The sequence below is a fragment of the Montipora foliosa genome, chromosome 5 (genome assembly GCF_036669935.1).
Source record: "Montipora foliosa isolate CH-2021 chromosome 5, ASM3666993v2, whole genome shotgun sequence".
NCBI classification, from domain to species: Eukaryota; Metazoa; Cnidaria; class Anthozoa; order Scleractinia; family Acroporidae; genus Montipora; species Montipora foliosa.
Window position 1 is genome coordinate 10,499,162 of NC_090873.1, and position 22,500 is coordinate 10,521,661.

General features: G+C 40.1%; 3 protein-coding genes across 4 annotated transcripts in view; 1 reads left to right on the top strand and 2 right to left on the bottom strand.

The window, feature by feature from the left end:
* LOC138003604 (uncharacterized) overlaps nucleotides 1-17,380 on the bottom strand; it is a 37,024-nt gene extending 19,644 nt beyond the window's left edge. For both annotated transcript variants that reach the window (XM_068849752.1, XM_068849751.1), the window contains exons 1-2: nucleotides 15,711-17,380; nucleotides 889-2,531 (exon numbers count right to left, since the gene is read on the bottom strand). In XM_068849752.1, coding sequence (XP_068705853.1) covers nucleotides 889-2,531; nucleotides 15,711-16,899 — 2,832 coding nt within the window. In that variant the 5' untranslated portion in view covers nucleotides 16,900-17,380. The remainder of the gene's footprint in view (nucleotides 1-888; nucleotides 2,532-15,710) is intronic.
* LOC138002929 (ATP-dependent helicase wrn-1-like) lies at nucleotides 5,327-9,382 on the top strand. Its single transcript, XM_068848892.1, has 2 exons — nucleotides 5,327-6,007; nucleotides 6,557-9,382. The coding sequence occupies exons 1-2, from the start codon at nucleotides 5,496-5,498 to the stop codon at nucleotides 7,743-7,745; spliced, it is 1,701 nt and encodes a 566-aa protein (XP_068704993.1). The 5' UTR covers nucleotides 5,327-5,495; the 3' UTR covers nucleotides 7,746-9,382.
* On the bottom strand, nucleotides 9,557-15,409 carry LOC138004270 (uncharacterized). Its single transcript, XM_068850746.1, has 5 exons — nucleotides 14,453-15,409; nucleotides 13,532-14,017; nucleotides 11,931-12,770; nucleotides 11,044-11,313; nucleotides 9,557-10,729 (listed from the first exon to the last, which is right to left on the bottom strand). Exons 1-5 carry the CDS (start codon nucleotides 15,407-15,409, stop codon nucleotides 9,557-9,559), a joined length of 3,726 nt encoding a protein of 1,241 aa, XP_068706847.1.
* Nucleotides 17,381-22,500: the final 5,120 nt, after the last annotated feature.

Genomic DNA, 22,500 nt, shown 5'->3' on the forward strand with positions numbered 1-22,500 from the left:
TTAAGTCTAGCTGTCATGTAAGAAACTTTTTTAAAACCCTCCTTATTTTAGGATATTTTCTGACATAAGGCAGTTCAAATTTAAATAAACTAATGACCTGTGTCTGCCAAACATCCGATTATTTGAGTGACTTGCTTCGACGACTGCAATGATTAATCTAGCATTTATAATTACAATTTTCCATGACTTTCCATAACCGACCATACAATTCAATGACTTTCCAGGCCTGGAAATGAAATTCTTACATTCCATGACTTTCCAGGTTTTCCATGACCCGTACGAACCCTGGGTATCCAAATAACGAAGCCTTCTTCGAGTCAAATCCACACTCGTCTTGACATTAATTATTCCGCATATCATTTGACTTGATTTGCGTTAACTTTTAATTTCAGTTTACAGTGTCCCCAATAGGCCACTTCGGAAAATACCATAATACTCTTTGTTTGTCCCCCCAAATTTTGCATAAGCACTTTTTTTGTAAGTCCCAAGAGAAAGTGGAAACCATGCTTATGCAAATATTGGGGGGACAAAGAAAGAGTATTATGGTATTTTCCGAAGTGGCCTATTAGTGCTCCAGCGCTAAAACGACAAGACACAGATAAAGTTCCTTTCCTTTTTTTTTAGTTCCTTAACAATATCCACTAACTGATTACTCACACAGATTTTCCACAGCCGCCTTGTTTAAATCAGAGTTTTTGATTAAGAAAAAATTGGTTAATATCATTAATTACTTCTAATATAATAAATTGCTTAACCTCGGTTTACATGTATCCAAAAAATTCAGCACAGAAGTAGACAGCTGCACCAAACATCATGACAAAGACATTTACCAAAGATCTCGGTAGGCTTGAAATTCGTTGTCTTTATACCGATGAAAAACTAACTAACCTGCAAGGCATCTTGATAGACATGTATTCTTTCATAATCTCCTACCGATGAAGCCAAAGCTTTGACTTCACGAAGAAACGCCTCCGTCGTCTGTTTGTCCATTTCTTCGCACTTCCCCGTCCACAGTTCTTCATAAAATACTAAGGCTTCCTCTCCGTACTTTCTGTGAAGCTCATTTTCGTTGAGGTCTAAGCACAGTTGAAGGATACCCCTTATTGTTCTTTCTCTGGCCAATGAGCTCATAGTCTGCGTTGTTTCCTCCATGCCTTCCTTTTGTTCCCACTGTGCTCGCCAGGACGACAAAAGGGTTTTTCGGAATTCGGTGATACTCTTTCTTTCATCCAAGTCTTCATACAGTTGTTCTACTTTACTTCTGAGTGTTTCTTTCTCATTTCCTTTCTCACCGACAAAGTTTGCCTTGAAAAGAACTTTCCTGTACAAATTTAACTTGAGTCTGGTGTGCTTTAAACGACTCTCGTGCATGTCAAGTCGAATACAGAGGTTAAGAATCTTGTTCAAGAGCTTAACTCTGTCATTCATCATTTCGTTGAGCTCTTCATTGTCCGTTGCCTCATCGAACGTTGTATAAAAATCTGTTTCGCTTTCACCCAGGAATCCATCAAAAAACCACAATTCCTGTTTTTCATACTCATGCTTTACATTTTCCTCTCCTTCCACATCTCTCAAAAGCTCCAATACAGTGTCAATGATGACTCTGTTCTGCTCAGTAAAGTCAAACCGGGAGCTCTCCCTCTCCTCTTTCCAGACACGCTGACAAAACGCCAAAGCCTCCTTCTTAAACTCCGTCTTCTGACTATCATCCGCCATCAAATAAATGATAGTATCAATAAGCATTTTCCAAACCTTGCTTTGGTTCCCCGGTTTCAGTGATTTCTCCATTTCCCAAGCATTCCGGAACAAATTTAACGCTTTTTCAGGCTCTTGTAAGTTTGCTTGAATAACGCCTTGCTGGAAAATGCTTCGCACTGTATCCGGATGATCTCCAAGACGTCTCCTTCGTATTTCAAAGGCCTTGTCAGCTGGTTTCATCGCTTCCTCGAATTTTCCTTGAAATTGATAAGCATTTGCAAGATTCCTGCAAAAATCGGCTTCGTCCTCATTACCTGACATTTCCTGCACTTCTAAAAGCCTTATTGCCTCTTCGTAGTATTCAACGGCCTTATCGTAATTTCCTTGGCCCTCGTAAACGGTGCCTATTTGATTTTTGAGAACCGGCAAGTGATAATGATACTCACCACCCTTCACCACTTTCTCTATCATCTTTAGAGCCTTGGTGTAAAACTCAAGGGCTTTGGTGAGATCGTCGAGGCCGTAATAGCAGCTACCCATCGAGTTATAGCACCTGACAAGGATGCTATCAACTTGTAGCGGCTTTTCCATGAGGTCTAAGCATGACTGTAAGCACTGCAGTGCTTTCTTGAAATCAGATTTCTTAAAATAGATTTCGCCCTCGAAACACGAGTACAGGCCTTGGGTCAGCCTGAAATTCTCCGCAGTTGTATCTTGGACTTTCCCAAGAGAATTAGCTGCTTGTTCCAACAGTTTGAAAGCCTCACTATGCCCGTCTTGGTCCAGGACATACAAGGATTCCCAGCACTTTAAATGAGCACGAAAGAGTGAGCCTGCAGTGGAGAAGCAAAGAGTCATACAAACATCACATAAACGATACAAGGAAATTACCTTTGGCCAAAGCAATGTTGATTGAAAAACATTGATACGGGAAAGACCGCACACCAGACCAGTGGCTAAGTTGACTGAGCGTCTAGCTGTCATGCTGGAGGTTGCGGGTTTGAACCCCGGCTGGATCACCTAAGATCTTAAAATAACTGAGGAGAAAGTGCTGCCTTTGTAATTTTATCTGCAAATGGTTAGACTTTCAAGTCTTCTCGGATAAGGACTATAAACCGTAGGCCCTGTCTCACAAATATCTTCTACGTTCACAAGTTCCCCGTGGGATGTTAAAGTTCCCACACATTATTCCAGAAGACCGGCTGTCCTGTCCTCTCAGCAGAAGTGGCCGGCTTGGCAGTGATGTCTGTCTCTAAAAACGCTTATGGTGTATGAGACTCCTCTAAGCAGAAACAGCCATAAGTCAAAAATGGACTTTGCCGAGTGCAAGAACATGTAGATGTAGATAGAAGACGGTTGCCAAATGCGCGATGCATTGTGGCAAAAAGCAAGCAAAACCAAAAAGAAATCGAATTTTGCGAAGCAGTGCTTTAAGCTGGGGCAGTTTTGGTCGCCATGCTTAGTAGAAAAGAAATTGGCAACCCATTTCCTGGTCATTTGATTTGTTTTAGTATACATCCAAACATAATAAAAACTTTCGACCACAAATTAAAATGTTTAGTGCCTTCTTCTTTCGTAATTTCTGGCTCTTTAAAGACTTAAAACGTGTCGTTCCTCGCCAATTCACTAGGCATCGTGAAATCTTGCAACGGCCTTTTTTGATACAAAAGGAAGAGGGGCAACTGGGAACAGCAGACTACGGCACAGTGTAGGTATGACTTTTCGACGTTTTACCAGTCTGGTGTGAATTACGTCGGTCATAAATGCCATGTAAGCTGGAAAGTTAAGTCCAGTCCCTTTTACCACGCGCAAAAACTCAGTGAGGGTCTTGTCTATGGTATTTTGTGCTCGGAATAAAAAAAATTCAATGGAAAATTTTGGCGGTACGCGCGGCGCTCTGCAGGCCTTTGGTTAATTTTTTTTCCTGCGTAACTGTCAAGTTGAGACATTTTTAGGCAGTCTCACAAACAGAAGGGGCGATTCAGATGTACTGTTCTTGTTTGACCTCGCTAAATATTTTCAATGATCAACAATGCTGCTTAAGCTTATTGTTTATTACTGGCAGATTTCCATGGACAATATATCTAACTCAACGCGGAAATTTTTTCAGTTTTATGATGATATAGGTTTTGTTTAGTGTTGAAAGCAAACCTTTAAAAAACTTGTAAAGTGAGTTTTCAGTGAAAAATGTTTCTCACCCAGCGCACTGAAACGATAACAAATGAGCAAGTGGATAATCCGAGCTAAAAATTATAAAATAAACTAAACATTTGATGGTTAGAAACAAATGTTTTTGTTAACAACGAAAAGGTTGAAAAACTGAGCAATGAGAGGCTTCTGTTCCCACAGATCGGCAAACAATCTTGTCACATGACATCCCAACAGTCTTCTTGAGTTTGATGGTTAATTGTGCGTAATTGCCTGGTACATAACCTAGCGTGTAAACGGAGTTAACAAGGGCATCGATCCAACAACGCAATCTTTTCAAATGCGTTGGAAGTCTATAAAATGGATTTCTGTTTTTTGAGGGTGCAGCGATGGCGCAGCGGTGAGAGCACTCGCCTCCCACCAATGTGGCCCGGGTTCAATTCCCAGACTCAGCGTCATATATGGGTTGAGTTTGTTGGTTCTCTACTCTGCAACGAAAGGATTTTCTCCGGGTACTCCGGTTTTCCCCTCTCCTCAAAAACCAAAATTATTTGATTTGCGTTAACTTGTTAATTTAATTTACAGTGTCTCCGATTAGTGCTCTACGGCGCTACACTTCAAAAGCCTGTGTGGTTCATTTGGAGCCTCCCTAAAAATATTTATCTGTTCCGATTTATCAGGGAAACTTTGGTCGCCTAGAAAGTTTTGGGGACCGGCGTTTGCCTCATCCGCAAAGTTTTAGCTATCTTCATGGTTCTTGTCAAAAGGTTCAAGGACACGGAACATTTTAGGGGACGTTTTTTCTTTATATAAGCTATTTAAACAAGTAAGAAGCAACAATGTTCAAAATACCATTTCTGCAGGGTTTAATATTTCCATTCCTTAAGGGCAATGAAGTTTTTCACCACACCTTTTAACCCAGAAGCATTGCCTTGATTCAGTTTTGGCAGTTGTCAGTAGCATGAATTAACATTCGTGACGTTAGTTTATTGCAAAGAATGATTGTAATCAATGCGTACCGAATGCAACAACGCACGAAATCAAAAAGTTTCTCTCTAAAGAAACATTTCTTAACCAATGTATTGAGAAAAGATCCCATCCTTACATCGGAAACATGACAGCAGTTTTGTGCTATTCTTTTTCAGTGATGTCGCTTCCTTGATAAAACGTTACCCTCTTTAATGCAGGTCAACCACAGCTTTGGTCTTTGACTCTCTCTGGTCTACTCTTCATTTCTTATCGATTTTCTTACCTTTTGCACGTTTTTGCCTAATTGTGTATAAACAGTTTCTAAACTATCTTTGGCTCAATATGGTCAGCGGTTTCTCCTTCATTTAATATGGCACAATATGCATCAGAAAAATGAAAACGTTAACATTTTTTTTTTTTAATAGCAACCAAGATTGTAACACATTATGGCAAGTTCCCTGCTAGCAGAGGCTCTTTTCCTGGTGTTCGCTGACGGGAGAAAAGAGACCTCTGCCATGGGTCTAAATGGGCTTTGATTTAACCGCCGTCCACGATCTTGGACGGCTCTATTTAGAACGCATGCTCCTTGCATTGCTCGCTGACCGTAACTTGAGCCCGTTGCGTCTCGCGCATTTCTTTATAATAATTCCGCTGTTATTTTCTGAGCCCACATTATAAACATGGCGTGCTCATCGGCGACCTCGAAAGAGTTCAGTCGTAAAGAGTTATTAAGTTTGCTTTCTTCTGTTTTGGATAACCTCGACGATGGAAAGATAAAGAAATTGAGTGAAGAGCAGTTCAAGGCCTTGTTTCATTTTTTAAACGGGCGAGACACGTTTGCGTGCTTGCCGACCGGGCATGGGAAAACTCTCATCTACCAGATTGCTGTGCTTATTGCACGAACGGGAAAGGTGCCAATTCTGCCATCGAACCCACTTGTTGTTGTTGTTTCACCGCTAAATGCGCTCATATCTGACCAGCTTGAGTCCTGCCAAAGGCTCAAGCTCAAAGCCGTTAAAATGGAGCAGGAGCTGTTCGGCAACGATGATAAACGGACGGAGCTCGATCAAGCTGAAGTGGTTTACTGCAGTCCGGAAACCTTGGAAAACATCCAATCCAAGCAGTTCCTTGTAAAAATGGACGATCGGTTGGTTGGAATTGTTGTGGACGAATCACATTGTGTAGTGAGCTGGTAAGCCTAATCTCGGTTTGTCGATGTTTGATGCGATATATTGTGACAGAAAAGTAACTTGAGCACGTGTTACTTTTCAAGACATTGCAGATACACTGTACCTATAAATCATTTTGTGTTCACCAAATGAAGAATCCGAAAGAAAACTTGTTCAGACAGAAAGTGGCTACCTCTCATTGTGTAAGCATATCGCATCAAAATATTCGGTGGTATCAGCATGATAGAAATTCCTTTATAAATTCATATTGATAATTGCAAATTTTGCTAATGGAAAAAAATTGCTATGCGTGTCACGCACTTTTGTGTCCCCTGCTAGCAGAGGCTCTTTTCCTTGGATTCACTAAGTGAACACCATGGAAAGAGCCTCTGCTAGCAGGAAACCTTGGGTGTCACAGGAAAAAATATTTTGTGTTGCCTTGAAAGCTCTGCCTACTATCAGAGGCCAATTAAAAAAAATTAAGTAAATGCCCCGTTTGTATAAATGTAACAAGCTAGCCACGTTTCACGAAAACAATATACCACAGTACTAATGAAACACCTATTTTTTAGGGGTCTAAGTGTCACACCATTCAGGGCAGCTTACAGCAAAGTGGGTGATGTGCGAGGGTTTACAAGAAAACCATTTCTGTGCCTTACAGCCACTGCAGGGAAAACTATCAGATCCCAAATTATGAAGAACCTGCACATGAAGAGTGCTAAGGTTGTAAACCTTAGCCCAAACAAGTCAAACATAAAACTGTGTGTATCAAAACTTGATAGAAATGAGGAACTGGATGAAACCTTTGCCTCGCTGATCGAGGACCTGAAATCCAAGGGCTGTGAAATGAAAAAAACCATCATTTACTGCAGATCCATCACTGCATGTGGAGACATTTTTGAAGTCCTTTTGGAAAACCTCCCAAACAACGAACTATATGGTATGTTCCACAGTAAGACCCCCGAGTCAATTCAGAAGAATGTCTTATACGAATTTGTAAAGAGAGACAGCAAAATGCGGCTGGTTGTTGCCACTTGTGCTTTGGGCATGGGTGTTGACATTCCTGATGTTGAACTTATCATTCACTACGGTATACCAACAGAAGTAGAAAGCTATGTGCAAGAGATTGGGAGGGGAGGTAGGGATGGCAGGGCATGTGCTGCTTTTCTGTACTACAAGCCCTATCATCTTGCTCACTGTGACAAAGAAATGAGAGACTATGTAAAAGCTACCAGTTGCCGGCGTAAGGAACTACTGAAACATTTTAAAGAAAAAGAAGCTACTTTGGATGTCATGCATAAGTGCTGTGACTTTTGTACCCAGCTTTGCAAGTGCCAGGGAGCTGACTGTGTCATGCAACTCGAGGCGGAGGAGAATGTGGACACAAGTTTGCCTTTGGAATCGCTTAGTCGTACAGTAGAAAGTGAGGAACGTGAACTGTTCATTGAGCTTCTTAAGGACATTGACAAACTTGGAACTTACGAGACTTTGGGTTCAGATCTCATACTGGAATTAGCTGGTAAGCTAGAATATATATTTTTGGCAGATTATTTGATTGAAAATTTCCCCATTTTCAATCCACACCTGGCTAATGACATAATTCTGGCTGTAAAAGACATTTTCAATGACATATCTGAAGCAAGTGCCTATATGACAATGGATTTTGAGCCATATTTTGAAGATGATCCTCTTTTGCTTGGTGCAGCATATTGTAGTAACATCAGTGAGAGCAGCTCTGATGACAATGGCAGTGTTCAATAATCTTAATGTAAAGAAAGAACACGTATTTTACCAACCATTTTTCTAATTATTATTCTTCATTAAGTCTTCATTACTTCTTTGTTTCCAACTCAAGAGGCTGTAGATAAGGTTTTAATTAAAAGGTGACCAATTATTTTGGGTTATCTTTTTTCGCACTTTTTTTAATTGAAATGAATAGTTATGTGTTGTAAGGACAAATGCATTTGGGAATCTGTCATAATGTAGAGTTTCCCCATGGGCATAACTGTTTATGATGAATGGGATTTAAGTAGAGGGGTTGTTTTGGGGACCTGTAATTCCAGGGGAAGGGTTCTTCAAATGAACTATCCTCCCACCTGCCCAGGGGAATTAATTTTTTTGTACAATCGGTTATTGCACAGCATGGTTCAATATTTTCTTACTCTAGCTAATGCAGGGTGAAAGCTACCATTTTAACACTGCTAAAAGTCATAATTACTGTATGAATGATTTCAGTGTCTGGTGTGCACACTCTCCTGCCATTCCCATGTCCCCCTATTGGGAATTGCTAAAAACAGTTTCTGAAGATTTTAAAGCAGAGGCCTTAAAGGGGCAGTGTCATGCTATTTGGAAACTCTATAAAAAGCTAGGTGTCTTCGTGTTAATTGAATTCCAAAACTAATGGCATAGCTTTGTTATTAAAGATTATTTGAAGGTAATGAAACTGTTTCCTGTCACCTGTCGCTACGAATGGCAAGGATGGAAATGGATTGATACTTGAATACAGTGGCCTTATTATTTTTAAAATTGGCCAAATTATTTTTTTCAAATTTCTATGGTACGTCTTCCAAAATCCTCAATAAATTTATTACAGCTAGCCCTCTCTGAAAATATTCATTAAATATCTCTGTCATAGCTTTACAGAACTATTTTGTTCTAAAACATAAATGTAATGATTTTAGCACAGAATTGCCTAAAACAGCAACATCTTCATGACACTGCCCCTTATTGAGGTGCCCTTGTGTACATCATAACCAGTATTTTGTTATGCTATGTGTTCATGTTTGCTTACAATAGAATTATAGTTTCAGTAATATACTAAAACTGTTTAAAGTATTTACACTTTCCACCTTGGATAATGGAATTTCTGAGTTTAAACATGTCCGCCTTGCAGTCAATATAATATATTACAAATTTGCTTGAATCAATGATATGTATTTGTTGTAAACTGGCTGAAATTATTGATATCCAAACTGTGTACGAATTTATTTAATTGCCATATTAAAGCTATGAGACTGTTGTTAGTAGCAGGTAATCCTTATATTAAATTTTTGTGATAAAACTCTAACCCTTGGTAATTTAGATTTTTTGTGATGGAATTTACATAGTGTAGTACATATTTCTCGATAATCTACAAGTATGAACTCAGTAACAACTATGCTGGATGTGGCATTAGTCAAATTTCATAAGTAATCCATTGAGGTAGCATGTTACTCAAATTGAATCAGCATTGTCATTCACATGTTTTTATCCATAACCTCCCAGTGGAGGACCCCTGAAATTCAAGGGTGGGACCCTTACTGCAGATTAGCATTGTCATTGTGATACCCCATGAAAGATTACAATTCTGATGGAAACCTTTCACCAATGCGAAGAATAGAGCTCTTTAGCTTGGGTGGTTTGTTGTCCCATTTCAGACCATGTGATATTGCTCTTGAGATTTATTGCTTTCAAACTTTCAAATAGTCATGTGTATATGATTGAATAACTTTTAGATGGATAAAGGAACAACTCCCAGAGAATGTCACATGGTCTGAAATCGGTAAACAAACTGCTCAAGCTAAAGAGGTCCATTAAATCTTGTAAAAGGCTTGATTTTGTCTATGCCACTTTTTACGATGGCGACAAATCCAGCGGTGCAGCCTTGTGACATTCACCCCATCATACAGATCATTTTTGACCTCAGGAAAGCAAGTATACCTCCTACCAGCCTTGAAGTCGAAAACATTTGATTTTTTGTGAACCTGTTCTAACACAGTAACAAATGTCTGCTGCTTGATTTTGTTGGTGTGGTGGGTGTTGCGTGTTCCCTGTCCAAGGTCTTGCTTAGACTGTTGCAGCAGTCCTAGAAGTGGCCCTGTAGCTTTGGTTGAAGATTCAATTGAGCTGCTGTTTATGTTAGGTGCACCCATCTCACGGATACATTCCTTTGACACCATATTTACCTGTTCTACCAGAAGGTCCCTAGATATGCATTTACCTTGCCCTCCCTTTCGAGAGGCAAAACGGTTCCACTTCAGTCTATGTGCCTCTCTTGGAGTAAGCAAGCCAAGCTGAGATGCCTTGAGACGGAGAGCAGCTAATGCATATTTGCTGTGGTTGTTTACCCGGTAAAAAACAGTGAGAAAATTCCACACCCTCAAGAGCCGTTCACCATCACCTTCTTTTACAGAGTCATCTGCACTCCTAAGGAGAAGACCAATGCTGAGGTGGAGGCAACCATAATTGTACACATAGTCCTCTGTCCCCTTGTCGTCCACTTTACTTTCAGATGTTGCATCCTCATCCGCTACTGTGAGGCCATGCTCTTTTTTCTCATGCTTAACACGACATTTGCCATACTTGAAAACTCTTGTACAACCGTGGCCACGACAGGGCAAGTCAGGACGAGGGTTGTAAGCTGCGAGAAGATTAGGAAGGCGAGACACTCCAGGCATTACAAACTTCTCAAGCATGGAAATTACTTTCCTGTGAAGCCAATTTCTTTGAGCTTCTTTGCTGGAATTCTTAAGATTATCAGGCATCATGTTTTTCGTTGGAATGCTTTCCATACCTTCCATTCCAAAATGATTAAGGGTTGCAGCAATAATGAAGGCATCCAACTCTATTGCAAAGAACTCTTTTACTGAATCATAGTGGTCAAGGGGGTCTCTAAGAGCATTGGAATTCCCAGCCACGATTGCATTGCTCGCCATTGTTCCCCAATCCATAACTGAATTAGGCTTCCGCAGAATGTTGACAGCAAGCTGAAAACAAATGACATAGTTGGAGACCAAAATCAGCATTAGATCTTACAACCCACAAAACTCTCACCTATTAAACCCTCGCAAGAACCTTTAAATATAATTTTTGTGAAGTTTGGAGTGAATCATTTGTGTCAGACAGGGATATTACAGTAGATCTTCCTCCACTAGTCTTTGTCCAAAAGAAATATTATGCAAAATTTTCACTGATTCTTTTTTTGGTGAGTCCAAAATATTATTTGAATAAAGGGAAGAGTTTGATAACAGATTCCCCTCCCCGCCCCCCAACAGAAAAAATCCGCAACAAATGAACACACCTGGTAAGCAATGCGTATGCCATGCCAATCCTCATTCTTACACCAAACGCCATCTAGTTTCTCATCCACACTCCTGCCATCTGCACGTGCCTTCTGAATATTTCTTGACCTCTCTTCTGTGAGTTGATCTCCACCAAAGCAAACAAAGTCGGCAGGCGTCTTGGTACCATTAACTTGTGACATTGGCACATAGTTGCTATGGAGGTGTTCTAATATGTCTACCATGTCCTCATTGAGGCTTTCATTTTTTGGAAGACAACCAAGAGGTATCTGTAAAAAATAAGTACCGTTGAATGACCCAAAAAACTGCACTGTGATCATTGTGGCAAAAAGTGTCGTGTCCAAAAATTTCAAATCATACTCCACCCAAAGGGGGTAAATTGTTTTGTGCCCCTCCCCTGGTAAATTTCAGTTTAGCTTTGAACTTTTCTTCTACAAGCTTGGCTATAACATATACCCCCCCCCCCCCCCACCCCCCAGGAATTTCCAGATACTCTTGGTGGGGGAAGTCTGGAAACTGCATAGAACCACACAGTACTAGTCTTGTTAACATGACAGCAGAAAATCTTGCTACATAACCTGGACTCATAATAACATTTAAGGTCTAATGAAATTTGCAGTGGCAAGATTTCTGAGTTTCAAATACCAAACACTTTCTGTGTTTAGTTCCATGGAATCTGGGAGTCCCTAAATTTGTATGATCGTCTTATACATAGCTTTCCTGCTAGCAGTGGCATAACAAAAAGAAAAACTAATTTAGGGGATCACAGATTCCTCAAATAACAACCACAGATAGCAATTTATACTTGCGAATCTCAACCCAATTTACATATAAAAGTTATTATGGGCAACCCTTTAATAGTATATTATGTCCATTTACAAGATACCTGATTGGAAGGTAATCTCATTGCTTCGCTGTACTCATGTGGTATGTGGTACACAACAACAGACTTTAAGAAACGAAAGGCTGAAAGTTGTTTAACCATTACACGAGTCCATAATGGAATTAGATCCTTCTTAAGCTTCTCTACATCATCCAAGGAGGGCAGAAACTCATGAACTTGGACCACATCAAGAGTCCTCTCAGTCACATCAGGTAAATTTTCTCCAGTAACAACATCCTCCATGGCAACAAGGTTAAATGTATGAAGGGACTTGTTCTTGTTAGAATTATCCATATGCCTGACATTAATATGAAGGTCCAGGTTATCTCCAATGATCTGGAATCCTTTAGGGGCTGAGTGTTTTGCAACCTCAATAGACTTATTAATGGCATCCAAAGCATCATCACCTTGTTCTGTTGATTTTGCAACAAAAGCACATGTATCCTTGATCATCTTGGAGCTTATCTGCTTCTCCAAAAGCTTACTTCCAATACTGTGCACAACATCGGTTGGGTTGTAAAGACATGCCAGGTTTATTGAGGAAGCATCTATTGTATCTGCACCTCCACAGACACCACTTGCATCTATCATCCTACAGTCACTCGGTTCATTTGTCATTAGGTAGGAACATACCTGCCCAATTTTGGGTAGTTCTGGCAGATATTCTAGGCTCTGTAGACATTGTTTTATAATCTCGAGACACTGCACAGTGTCCTTATGTTGCTCGATGGTGCCCTTCCATTGCAAGAGAGTCTTATCGTGGTCCTTTCCCATTTCCTTTGCCTTTGCTGTTAGCTGTGTGGGATGGACTGTAATGCCATGGGCTGTCATAAGTTCCAAACCCTTAAAAAATACAGTTAACAGAGAACTGGAATTTTATTACTAAGTAATGCATCAAATTACAGCTGTAATACAGATATGAAGCCCTAACCGATCGATCACAAAAATCATTAAAAGATTTCACTTTCAACTTCTCCATTGCAGAATAAGGGACAGAATCAGTCATATTCTCCTACTGTGTAAAGAGAAATCACTTGCTACTCACTACCAACAGTCTATGAGAAATCATAATGTATTTACCTTCTTTAAAAACCTGAGTTACTCTATTTTACCATTAAAATATTATTTTAATATTGTTATTGTTATTATTACTATTATTATTATTATTACAATGATTATTATTATTATTATTATTATTATTATTAATATTACTCATTACATAAGTCTTGTGAAGTCTTTAATAAAGATTAGTATTTTCATTAAAAAACTTTAAAAAAAATTATTATTAATATTAATATTATTAATAATATAATTATTATTATTATTATTATTATTATTATTATTATTATTATTATTATTGTTATTACTCTTGAATACATGTTGGTGGTACAGGTATTTAAATGATGGAATTTCCAAAATAGGAATTAAATGTATCTTTTCTAAGTATAGGTTCATTGAGCCATCTCTAGGAGGAGTGAGCATAGCAATCCAACCAACAGAGAACTTGTTTAAGTGATCAGCACATACCATTAAAATTCCCTAAGAATATAGGGTGGGAATTCAGTGACAGGTAAAACCAGGATAATTATAAGCTCAATACTTACCATTTGCCCTGCCCCAGAAAAGCGTAGTATCAAACCAATGCGGTATGCCAGGGCTGACATCTGTGGACATCGGTTTTGAAGCATGATTGCAGCAATGGTAGCAATGACAGTATTAACTTGCTTCCCATTCTCCTGCTTGCGTTTTTTTGACTTCGAGACACAAAGGCTGTTGAGCAACTCAGTTGTTAAAGGAGCTTTTGCCTTCAACTCCTCACCAAAATCAGCCATCTTGAAGGATGGTAACAAGTCATGACGGCTTTGCCTAAGAACACTAGGTTCCTTTATTGATGTAAGGCCCATAAGTTCCTCCTCCATTTTCTTGAACAACAACTTCTTGGCTTCAATGATGCCTGTTGATGTCTTCAGTAAGGCTGCCAAGGCCAATTTGGGAAGTCCTAGTGCAATGTACTTGACTATAGTGGCAGTTTTCTGGTCAGACTTAGACAGTTTAACTTTTCTCGGGCCAGAAGGATAATTGATGTTTATCTATTGAAAGCATGCAAGAAAACAAAAGAATATTTCTTGATATAATTCTTTTCAAGCAAAGGCTTTTTTTATTATCAGAAATTATAAAAAGATTTTACACCACAACCATATCATTAACGAATGAAAGAAAATTAGGCTAGGAGGGAATAACACAACCTCGTTCCCAGGGTATTATTTCTAGCAATATGAAAGCACACAGGTAATGTATTTTTCTTCCTTCGTTAAGCGCAGAGAATGAAAGGCCAAAAAAAAGTGTTTCAGCACCAATTTTCCGTGTTTGGCCAGCGAAAACCAGGAAAAGAGACTCTGCTAGCAGGGAGCCATCAATTTTAAGTCAACTATTCTTTCAATTCTTCGAGTAAAATATTAATTTTGTAAACGTGCAGAAAGTTATTAAAACCGACTATTGACAAGTGACAGAAATGTATTTCTCACCTCCACTTCGGTTTCATCATCTTCGGCATTTCCTGTTAATTCAGCATTAACAGAAACTTCTTCGCTACGGTCCTGGTCATGAGCTGAGCTGGAGGCAAAGTCGAAGTGAAAGTCATCATCAAACAAAAGCGAGAGGAATGATTGCGGTAAATCGACCGAATCGACGCACTGGTTTGCAACATCCGGTTCTCGCGGCTGTTCGATTACAATCTGAACATCTCCTTCGAACTGGTTTGCAGAAATTCGCTCATGCCTTTGTTCGACTTCAGTCAGAGAATTCCCATGGCACTGGTTCGCAGCAATTTGCTCTGGCGGTGGTTGTTCCACTTCGGGAGGAAAATCTCCTTCGCACTGTGCCACAGTATCTGGTTCATAGGTAAGCTTATTAGCGTAAGAATGATCGTGAGAAACAAATTCTGCTCTCAAATCTTCGAAACTGGTGCTCAATGGAAAAACACCGAGCTCTTCCACTCCATCCGTCTCTTTGTTGATGGCCTTCCTTGCTTTAGCTTGTTTGTTTACAGCCAAAGGACTTTCCTTGCACATCCGTTTGTACCGCGGCGGAGTGAGTTTGGTGGGTTCTCTAGCGCATTGCCTCTCGTTTGTAGAATTATTTTTCCGATACTTGTCGATGAGAAATGCTTTGTCTTGTTCGAGAATTAATGTTCTCTTTACGACTGAGTCCACCTTTCGTTTACAGCATTTGCAAATCCGTCGGGATGACAGGGAAAAATCGGGCGATTCTCCGAGAAGGAATGTCAAATTTTCTTTAAGTCCTGCAGTTGTGGTTGTGTTAAAAAAGCTTCCCTGACCAGATAACTTGAAGTTAATACCACAGATCAGACAACAATTATCTCTAGACGATTTTTGTACTTTTTTAACCGGCGTTTTTGGCGATCTAGTCGATGATATTTTTGTCTGTTTACTACACGGAGAGTTAATCGGGGTGTGAGACATGACGCGCCATATGCATCTGCGGGGTTTTCGCGCCAGTTTCAGTGAAAGGTCATATTTCGTGACGTCTTACCAACATCACGTGATAGCTCGGTCGCTAAGCCGCGGAGCATGCTCAATATAGTCCATTTAGACCCATGGCAGAGGTCTCTTTTCTCCCGTCAGCGAACACCAGGAAAAGAGCCTCTGCTAGCAGGGAATATGGCAAGAAGCAAGCAAGGCCAAAATCATTAAAACTTTGCAAAGTATGTTTATTTTAAATGGTGATCTCCACAACAATTTTTAAGTATCATTTTTGTCTCACCTGACTTGCCATCATCGGTGCACAATTCTGCCCATGAATTGAAAAGCCCTCTTCTCTTCTCACTTGACAGCAAGGCATTGACAAATGACACAATCAAGGCCTTGTCATGATATTCACCAGGTGTGCTAAAAAACTCTGACTCCAAGGAAATGTCAAAAGCAAACTCGTAGTTCGCACTGTCACTGGTAAACATTGTAAAGGCTTCAACATAGTCAGGTTCTACAAATCCTGCAATTTTTTTCGCTTTTGACATATAGTGCTCATAAAACTGCTTCTTTGCATTCCTGTGTGATTCAATAAAATGTTCATCATCCTTTATGCTGTCAGCATACTTTTTCAGCAGTGGATGAATGTCATACATCAACTCCTTTTGTTCTCTGTTCACAACAAAAATGATAGCACTTGTTTCTAAACCTTCAAGCTGTGCCACAGCTTCTGGCAGGCTAATGCCAAGAACCTGTGCTGCTGTGAATGCAGAGAATGGGCTACAAAACAAAGAAAGTGAAACTGCTGATGCTTTTAAGCAGTCAGATGGTAATGTGTTGAACATTTCATGGATCACACATTTTTCACCACGACCAAGTCCTTCCTCATAACCTGAACCATAAGCTTTTTCTTTGGCATCTTCCTTGCATTTGGACTTCTGTGTATCCCCTTTCTCTTCAGAATCCTGAATAGATTTCTCAATTTCATTGATCAGGTCTCTGGGAAGTTTTCTTTCTTGTTTCAAAATTGCTGATAACCCTTTCAAGAGGAGAGGTTTCCCATTACAGGCACCAAGCAACTTCTCTTTTTGCACCACGTTTATGTCAATCGTCTTCTCAGGAAGAAGAATCTTTTCGGAAAAATTATCCTGGAGAGGTTGCAGTTCATAATCTTCTGCCTTGTTGGCCTCATTCAATGGCGTCCTTGACGTCAAAAGTATCCTTAAAGCTCTTGCCTTCTGATCTTTATCATATCCTATAAGCTTTTCTAAGAACAGCATGAATGACATCTTTAAGTTCCTATCTTCCTTTCCCTTCCCCAAAGTAAACTGTTCAACGTTGTCAAGAAGAAAAAGCACAGGCAACCCCTCGCTTTCTTCAAAAGCTTTGTCACAGATTTTTTCCACCACAAAACTCAAGGCTACGTGTCCCTCACGCACAGTAAGGCCAAGCTTGTTCATGAGGTTACGATAAAGTGCTCTCATATCTTTTGCTTCTCTTAGATCAAAAATATAAGATTTTCGCCATTCTGAGCAAATCTGTTGAGCTAGGGTTGTCTTTCCAACTCCTCCCGGACCGTGCAAGTTAACAACGGATGATTGTCCTGCTTCAAGTGTTGCTGTGATCCTCTTAAGATCGTCGTTCCTCCCATGTAGTTGTTTCTGCAGATCATACAGACGCGGATGGGAGGCTATAAAGCTTTCAATACTCTCACTGATTTCCTCTTTGTTGCTCGAAATTGAAGCTACAAAATCTTTGATTAGTGTCAGCTTGCTATTCGATACATAACCAAACTTTTGTAGAAGTCCAAAACATGACAACAGGTCTTCGTTTTGAAGAGAGTAAAATTGTTCTCCATAAATCCTCTTTGACGACTTTACAACCTCCGCTGATTCCAGTGGAGAAAACTTGGTGGAGATGTCTCGAAAGAGATGGTTTAACTCAAAGGAACTATCAACAACTAAGGACGCCATCTTTAAATTAGCAGCTGACCAAATACCGTGGCGCAAGGCGGAAGTTCCTTTCGTAGTCACGAAAGCAAACCGAAGTCACGCGAGGAAAGTCACGGAAGCAAAGTGCAAAAGTTTACAGGCAAAATGTTTTCCAGCTGCGTAAACAATTAAATACGCAATAAAAGGGTTGGAACAATAAGGAAAAAATAAGGATGTAAGATTTATTTATTGATACATTCATATCTTTGAACATTTCCTCTTTATTTGTCACTGAGACGAGTTCGTGAATTCAATGCTAATTCATAAATTAGTCCTGCAATGAATAATACGTGGTCGCGCGTGGATACGAATTTTATGTTCGAGTGTTAACAATAACTCTTGGCGGTGAGCGAAATGATAGAGTAAGGATGTTATATCATCAACGCGAGAGGTGAAGATTCTTCTAACATTCTGTTTATTACGTAACCATCGAATTCATTTGTGGAAGCCGGCACGCCAGTTTTGTGTTGATAATCACAAGATTTCGAGTGCAATTTGGTCACAAATTTCAGCCCGTAGGGACAGTCAAAACAAGCGAATTGAAACAGATTACAATTTTCAATTTCTTCCTACGTCATTCGCCTCCCATAGTGGGAGCGAAACCCAGGTGAAAAAGGAAGACAACCTATGCAAGGCCTTTAGCATTACTTTCTTAGTCTGAGATTCGGAACTTGAGAAGGCAAGGTCACGGACAGTTGGGGAGCTTAAGCAACGACAACGACGAAGGCAACAAGAACGTCACAAATTTGCATATTTAGTGGGCAAAAGCCATTGTTTTGCACCCCATGGATGTGAGTTTTCCACTTCTGTCCATTTCTTTGCCGTCGTCAGCAAAACAACAACGTGAAATAGCAAAATTTGAGGTGTCACTGAAAACGTCAGTACTTGAGGAGGATAAATTTTAATTTTCTCCCCTAAATTAAGTGCCGTTCAGACGAGTGTCATTATTGAGGAACTACCAAACCCTTGTAATATTAAAAAGGTTGAAATAGGCTCGAGGTAATTACAATAACGCAAATTTATATTTCGAGATGACGTCCTAATTTAGGCTCATTAGCCCAGCAAGAAAGGAATTTCCCCCTCCACATCATCGCAAGCACGTTGTTCTTGCTTAAAACCCATTGACCCCTGGGGTTCCCCATTGACGAGTAAAATCGTCTGGCGTTAGGCAGAGTAAAATTATACTAAGTATGGCCGGTTTAGGCCGGTTTAGGGGTGAAAGGGATATATATTATATAAATTATATAAATATTAAATTAATTAAGCCCTATTAACGCTCGCCATATTATCCACGTGAAGCTGCAGTGGCTCTCCAGGCCCCGAATCTCCTGGACTACGACATTACTCCTAAAGGCATTGCATAGGTGTATTCCGCCTTTACAGACATTCAAAACCTCCCGATTTGATGTGTTGCCTCCCTCTCTCCTGATTTTTATCATATTCTCCCGATTTATCACGAAATTCTGAAAACAAGCGAAAAATTGCTTAGATCTTAAGTATCATTTTGTGATCTGAGTGTAAAATGTTCCGTATTACACTTTTCCTTGTCCTATGTCTCGCCAAGTATCTCCATTGAACATCCCGTGCTGAGCAGACTTACTCCATTTAGCAGCTCCAAAACGGACAAGAATGGCCGAGACTCCAGAGGTAAAAATAAAAACCTTATAGAATACTATAAAATAGATGTCAAACTGAAGGAAATGCCACTTGAGAGAAACTAAATTTGCAAAATTTCCTGGGGGGGGAGAGGGGGGAGGGGGAATACGCCAAGACCCCCTTACTCCCTATGTTCCTTCAAACGGGGTTGGAATGTCCACTTTCATTTGGGTTCTGCTTCCACTGCGGGTAAGATACTCGGCACTGACTCACCTTTAAGCTCTCTAAAAAATCAGATACTAAACTGATTTCACCACTTTCCAATGACCTGGCTGCATGGGGACAGTGTAACTCCCAACACACCGGTTCAAACTAGGAACAGATTTCTCCTCTAGCATACACCAGATCACCGATGCATTACTGACCTAACAGGACCACACAACGTGCATGATATACTTCTTTATAATGGAGAAGGCGCATGCATAGTCCTGTTACCTTCCACCTTTGCTCAAGCTTCTTCAAGGAAGATCGACAGAAACGAAATTCGTGAAACTCTGCACTTAACATTCATTTATAAGTTCTTTCAAAGAAAACCAAAGCACTCTTCCCGGCACAGGAGAGGCTTTCTGTCTGCGTGGGATGAAAATATATTAGTTTCTACCCGCTGCCACTTAGTTTTCTTCCGCTTGAAACTTTTTTTTAGATTGTTTGTGATTTTCTTTTTCTTTGTCCTTTTTCCACTCGACAGACCGACCCAAAATTAGGGAAAAAAGGGGAACAGCTTAAGATCGATTCAACACTAACTTCTGCTGCTTAAAGTAATTTTATGGATTAACAGTGATTTGGAGCCGAATGTTATAGGCTTGTGCACTATATTGCAGAAGTCCATTTAAAAATTCAGCATTCCCCTTCCTGTGGATGTAGATTCTTAGGACTGACCTGGTTCGTCAAAAACGTATATATTTCATGGCAAACGGGGCTTAAACCCAGAGCATGAGAAAATTTGAATGGATTTAGGAACCTATGATAAGGCTTGTATGAGTAGTAGTTTCACAGACGGAGTGCTGGTGACCCTCCCAATTTTCAGAGATAGCTCATCATGCAATGCACTTTCAATATTCATTACTTTACTCTCGGCTGATAGCTTGATCTGTGGAAATGCTATTTCGTTGACCAAGTGTTGGAGTTGAAGGCTTGAAGGGTGGAGTTAAGCAATTGTCAGTCTCTCTTATTTCATACCTCATTATCTCTCCTCCTTGCTTTTTCTCCTTCTCTCAACAGCTCATTGACTCTGATCAGAGCCTTTAAAGTTTTGGCATAAGTTCAAGTAGCGCACACATAGAGACCGTGTCTAGATAGTTAGTGCTTTGTTGGGAAAGATACTTAGTTATTAGTCTTTAGTTTCTTTAACTCTATTTCTTAGTACTCTTAGGACGATCAGCTCCCATAACCAGCACCAAACCACAGAAGGACAAAGTGTAAACAAGGTAAATGTACACTCTGTACCTTTGTTACAGGCTGGTAGTTTATCTCGGAATACACCCAAATGGAGGGAGTTTACTAGTGATCCATGATCCTACAAACTGTCTCAGGTTATCACCTTGAGTTTGAGACAACCCCTCATCAATTAAATCGCCCAAAGATTCCTAAAATTAGTGAAAGGGAAACTGCTTTTATTGAGTCAGAGATTAAAAAGCTGATTTCCAAGGGCGCTGTGACTGAAGTGTCCCCTTGTGATAATGAATTCATTTCTACACTCTTTTTGGTTCCCAAGAAGACCGGGGACTTTCGGCCAGTTATAAACCTTAAGACCTTAAATCAATTTGTCGAAAAGATTCATTTTAAGATGGAGAATATCCGCATGGCCTTGAATTGTATTTCCCCTGGGGACTTCATGATCTCTATTAACCTGAATGGTGCTTATTTCAGTGTACCTATTTTCCAGCCCCATCGTAAATACTTACGTTTTCTTTGGAATTTCAAACGTTATGAGTTTACTTGCTTACCTTTTGGGTACAGCCTTGCACCCAGGGTTTTCACCAACATTTTTAAGCCTGTTATAGCATATTTTCGATTTCTCGGCTTCAGGGTTATTATTTTCATTGATGATCTCATACTTATTGAAAGCTCTTATTATGAGTGTTTGTGACTTTGGCTTTACTGTCAATGTTGAGAAATCTCAGCTAGTTCCTGTCGATTCCATAGCAATGAGATTAGTTGCCGGCTGTTAAATTAGAGAATATAGTCTCGGCCTGTAAAGCCCTTTTAGCTAAGCATCAACCTAATGTTAGGGATGTTGCTAAAGCAACTGGGCTGCTAGTTTCTGCTCTTCCGGCGGTGAATTATCTAGAGATGCATTACCGTTCCTTAGAGTCATGCAAGACTCAGACTTAATCTGGTAGCCTTGATTATGACACGACACTTTCCTTACGCTCTCAAGCTCTTTCTGATTTACAATGGGTCATTGAGAATATTACCCAGTGCAATGGTAGACTGTTTCAGGTTCCGAAAATTGATACTTACATCCAGAGTGATGCAAGTTTGATTGGTCGGGGAGCCGTGAGTGGTAGTCTGTCTGCATCTGGTCTCAAAGTGAATCCAAACATCATATTAATTACGTGGAACTTCTAGCATCATTTCATGCTCTACAGTGTTTTGTGTCTAACTTAAGATATATTCATGTTAGACTTGCACTTCACAACTCCACTGCAGTGGCCTATATTAATATAACGGGAGGTGTTCGATCCCTCTTATTAGATTCCTTGTCCAGAAGTATTTGGGAATGGTGCAAGTTGAGGGATATTTTCATTTCTGCTCAGCACATCCCAGGGGAGGTTAATAATCAGGCCGATACTTTATCCAGGGAAATATCCTCTAATCTGGAGTGGTCCTTAAATGGTGAGGTTTTTCAAGAAATTATTTCTCAAACTTTTATTCCTGGGATTGACCTCTTTGCATCTGGGCTTAATGCCAAGACCGCAAAAATTATCTCCTGGCACCCACAGCCAGGTGCAGCGGCTATAGATGGCTTTTCTTTGAGCTGGACTAATATGAATTTCTATGCCTTTCCTCCTTTTAGTTTGTTACCTCGAGTACTAGCCAAGATTCGCTACGACAAGGCCGTAGTTTTGTTAACTGCACCGGTATGGCCTACCCAGAGTTGGTATCCACTTCTGTTACAGTTGTCAACAGTTCAGCCAATCTTGTTGCCTCGTCTAGACAACCTCCTGAGTCTCCCTCACAACCCAGAACAGCACCCGCTGAGACACAAACTGAACTTGGCCGCTTGGACGTTATCAGGAAAACTCTGTCAAACAAGGGATTTCCAAAGCAAGCGGTTGACATCATCTGTGCATCTTGGACAGCAGGCACTGAGAAACAGTACAACGGAGTGTGGGACAAGTGGTCTGGCTGGTGTCATAAACGAAAAATTGATTTACTTCAAGCTTCTGTCATCCAGATTGTGGAGTTCTTAACTGATTGTTATCATGAAGGCAA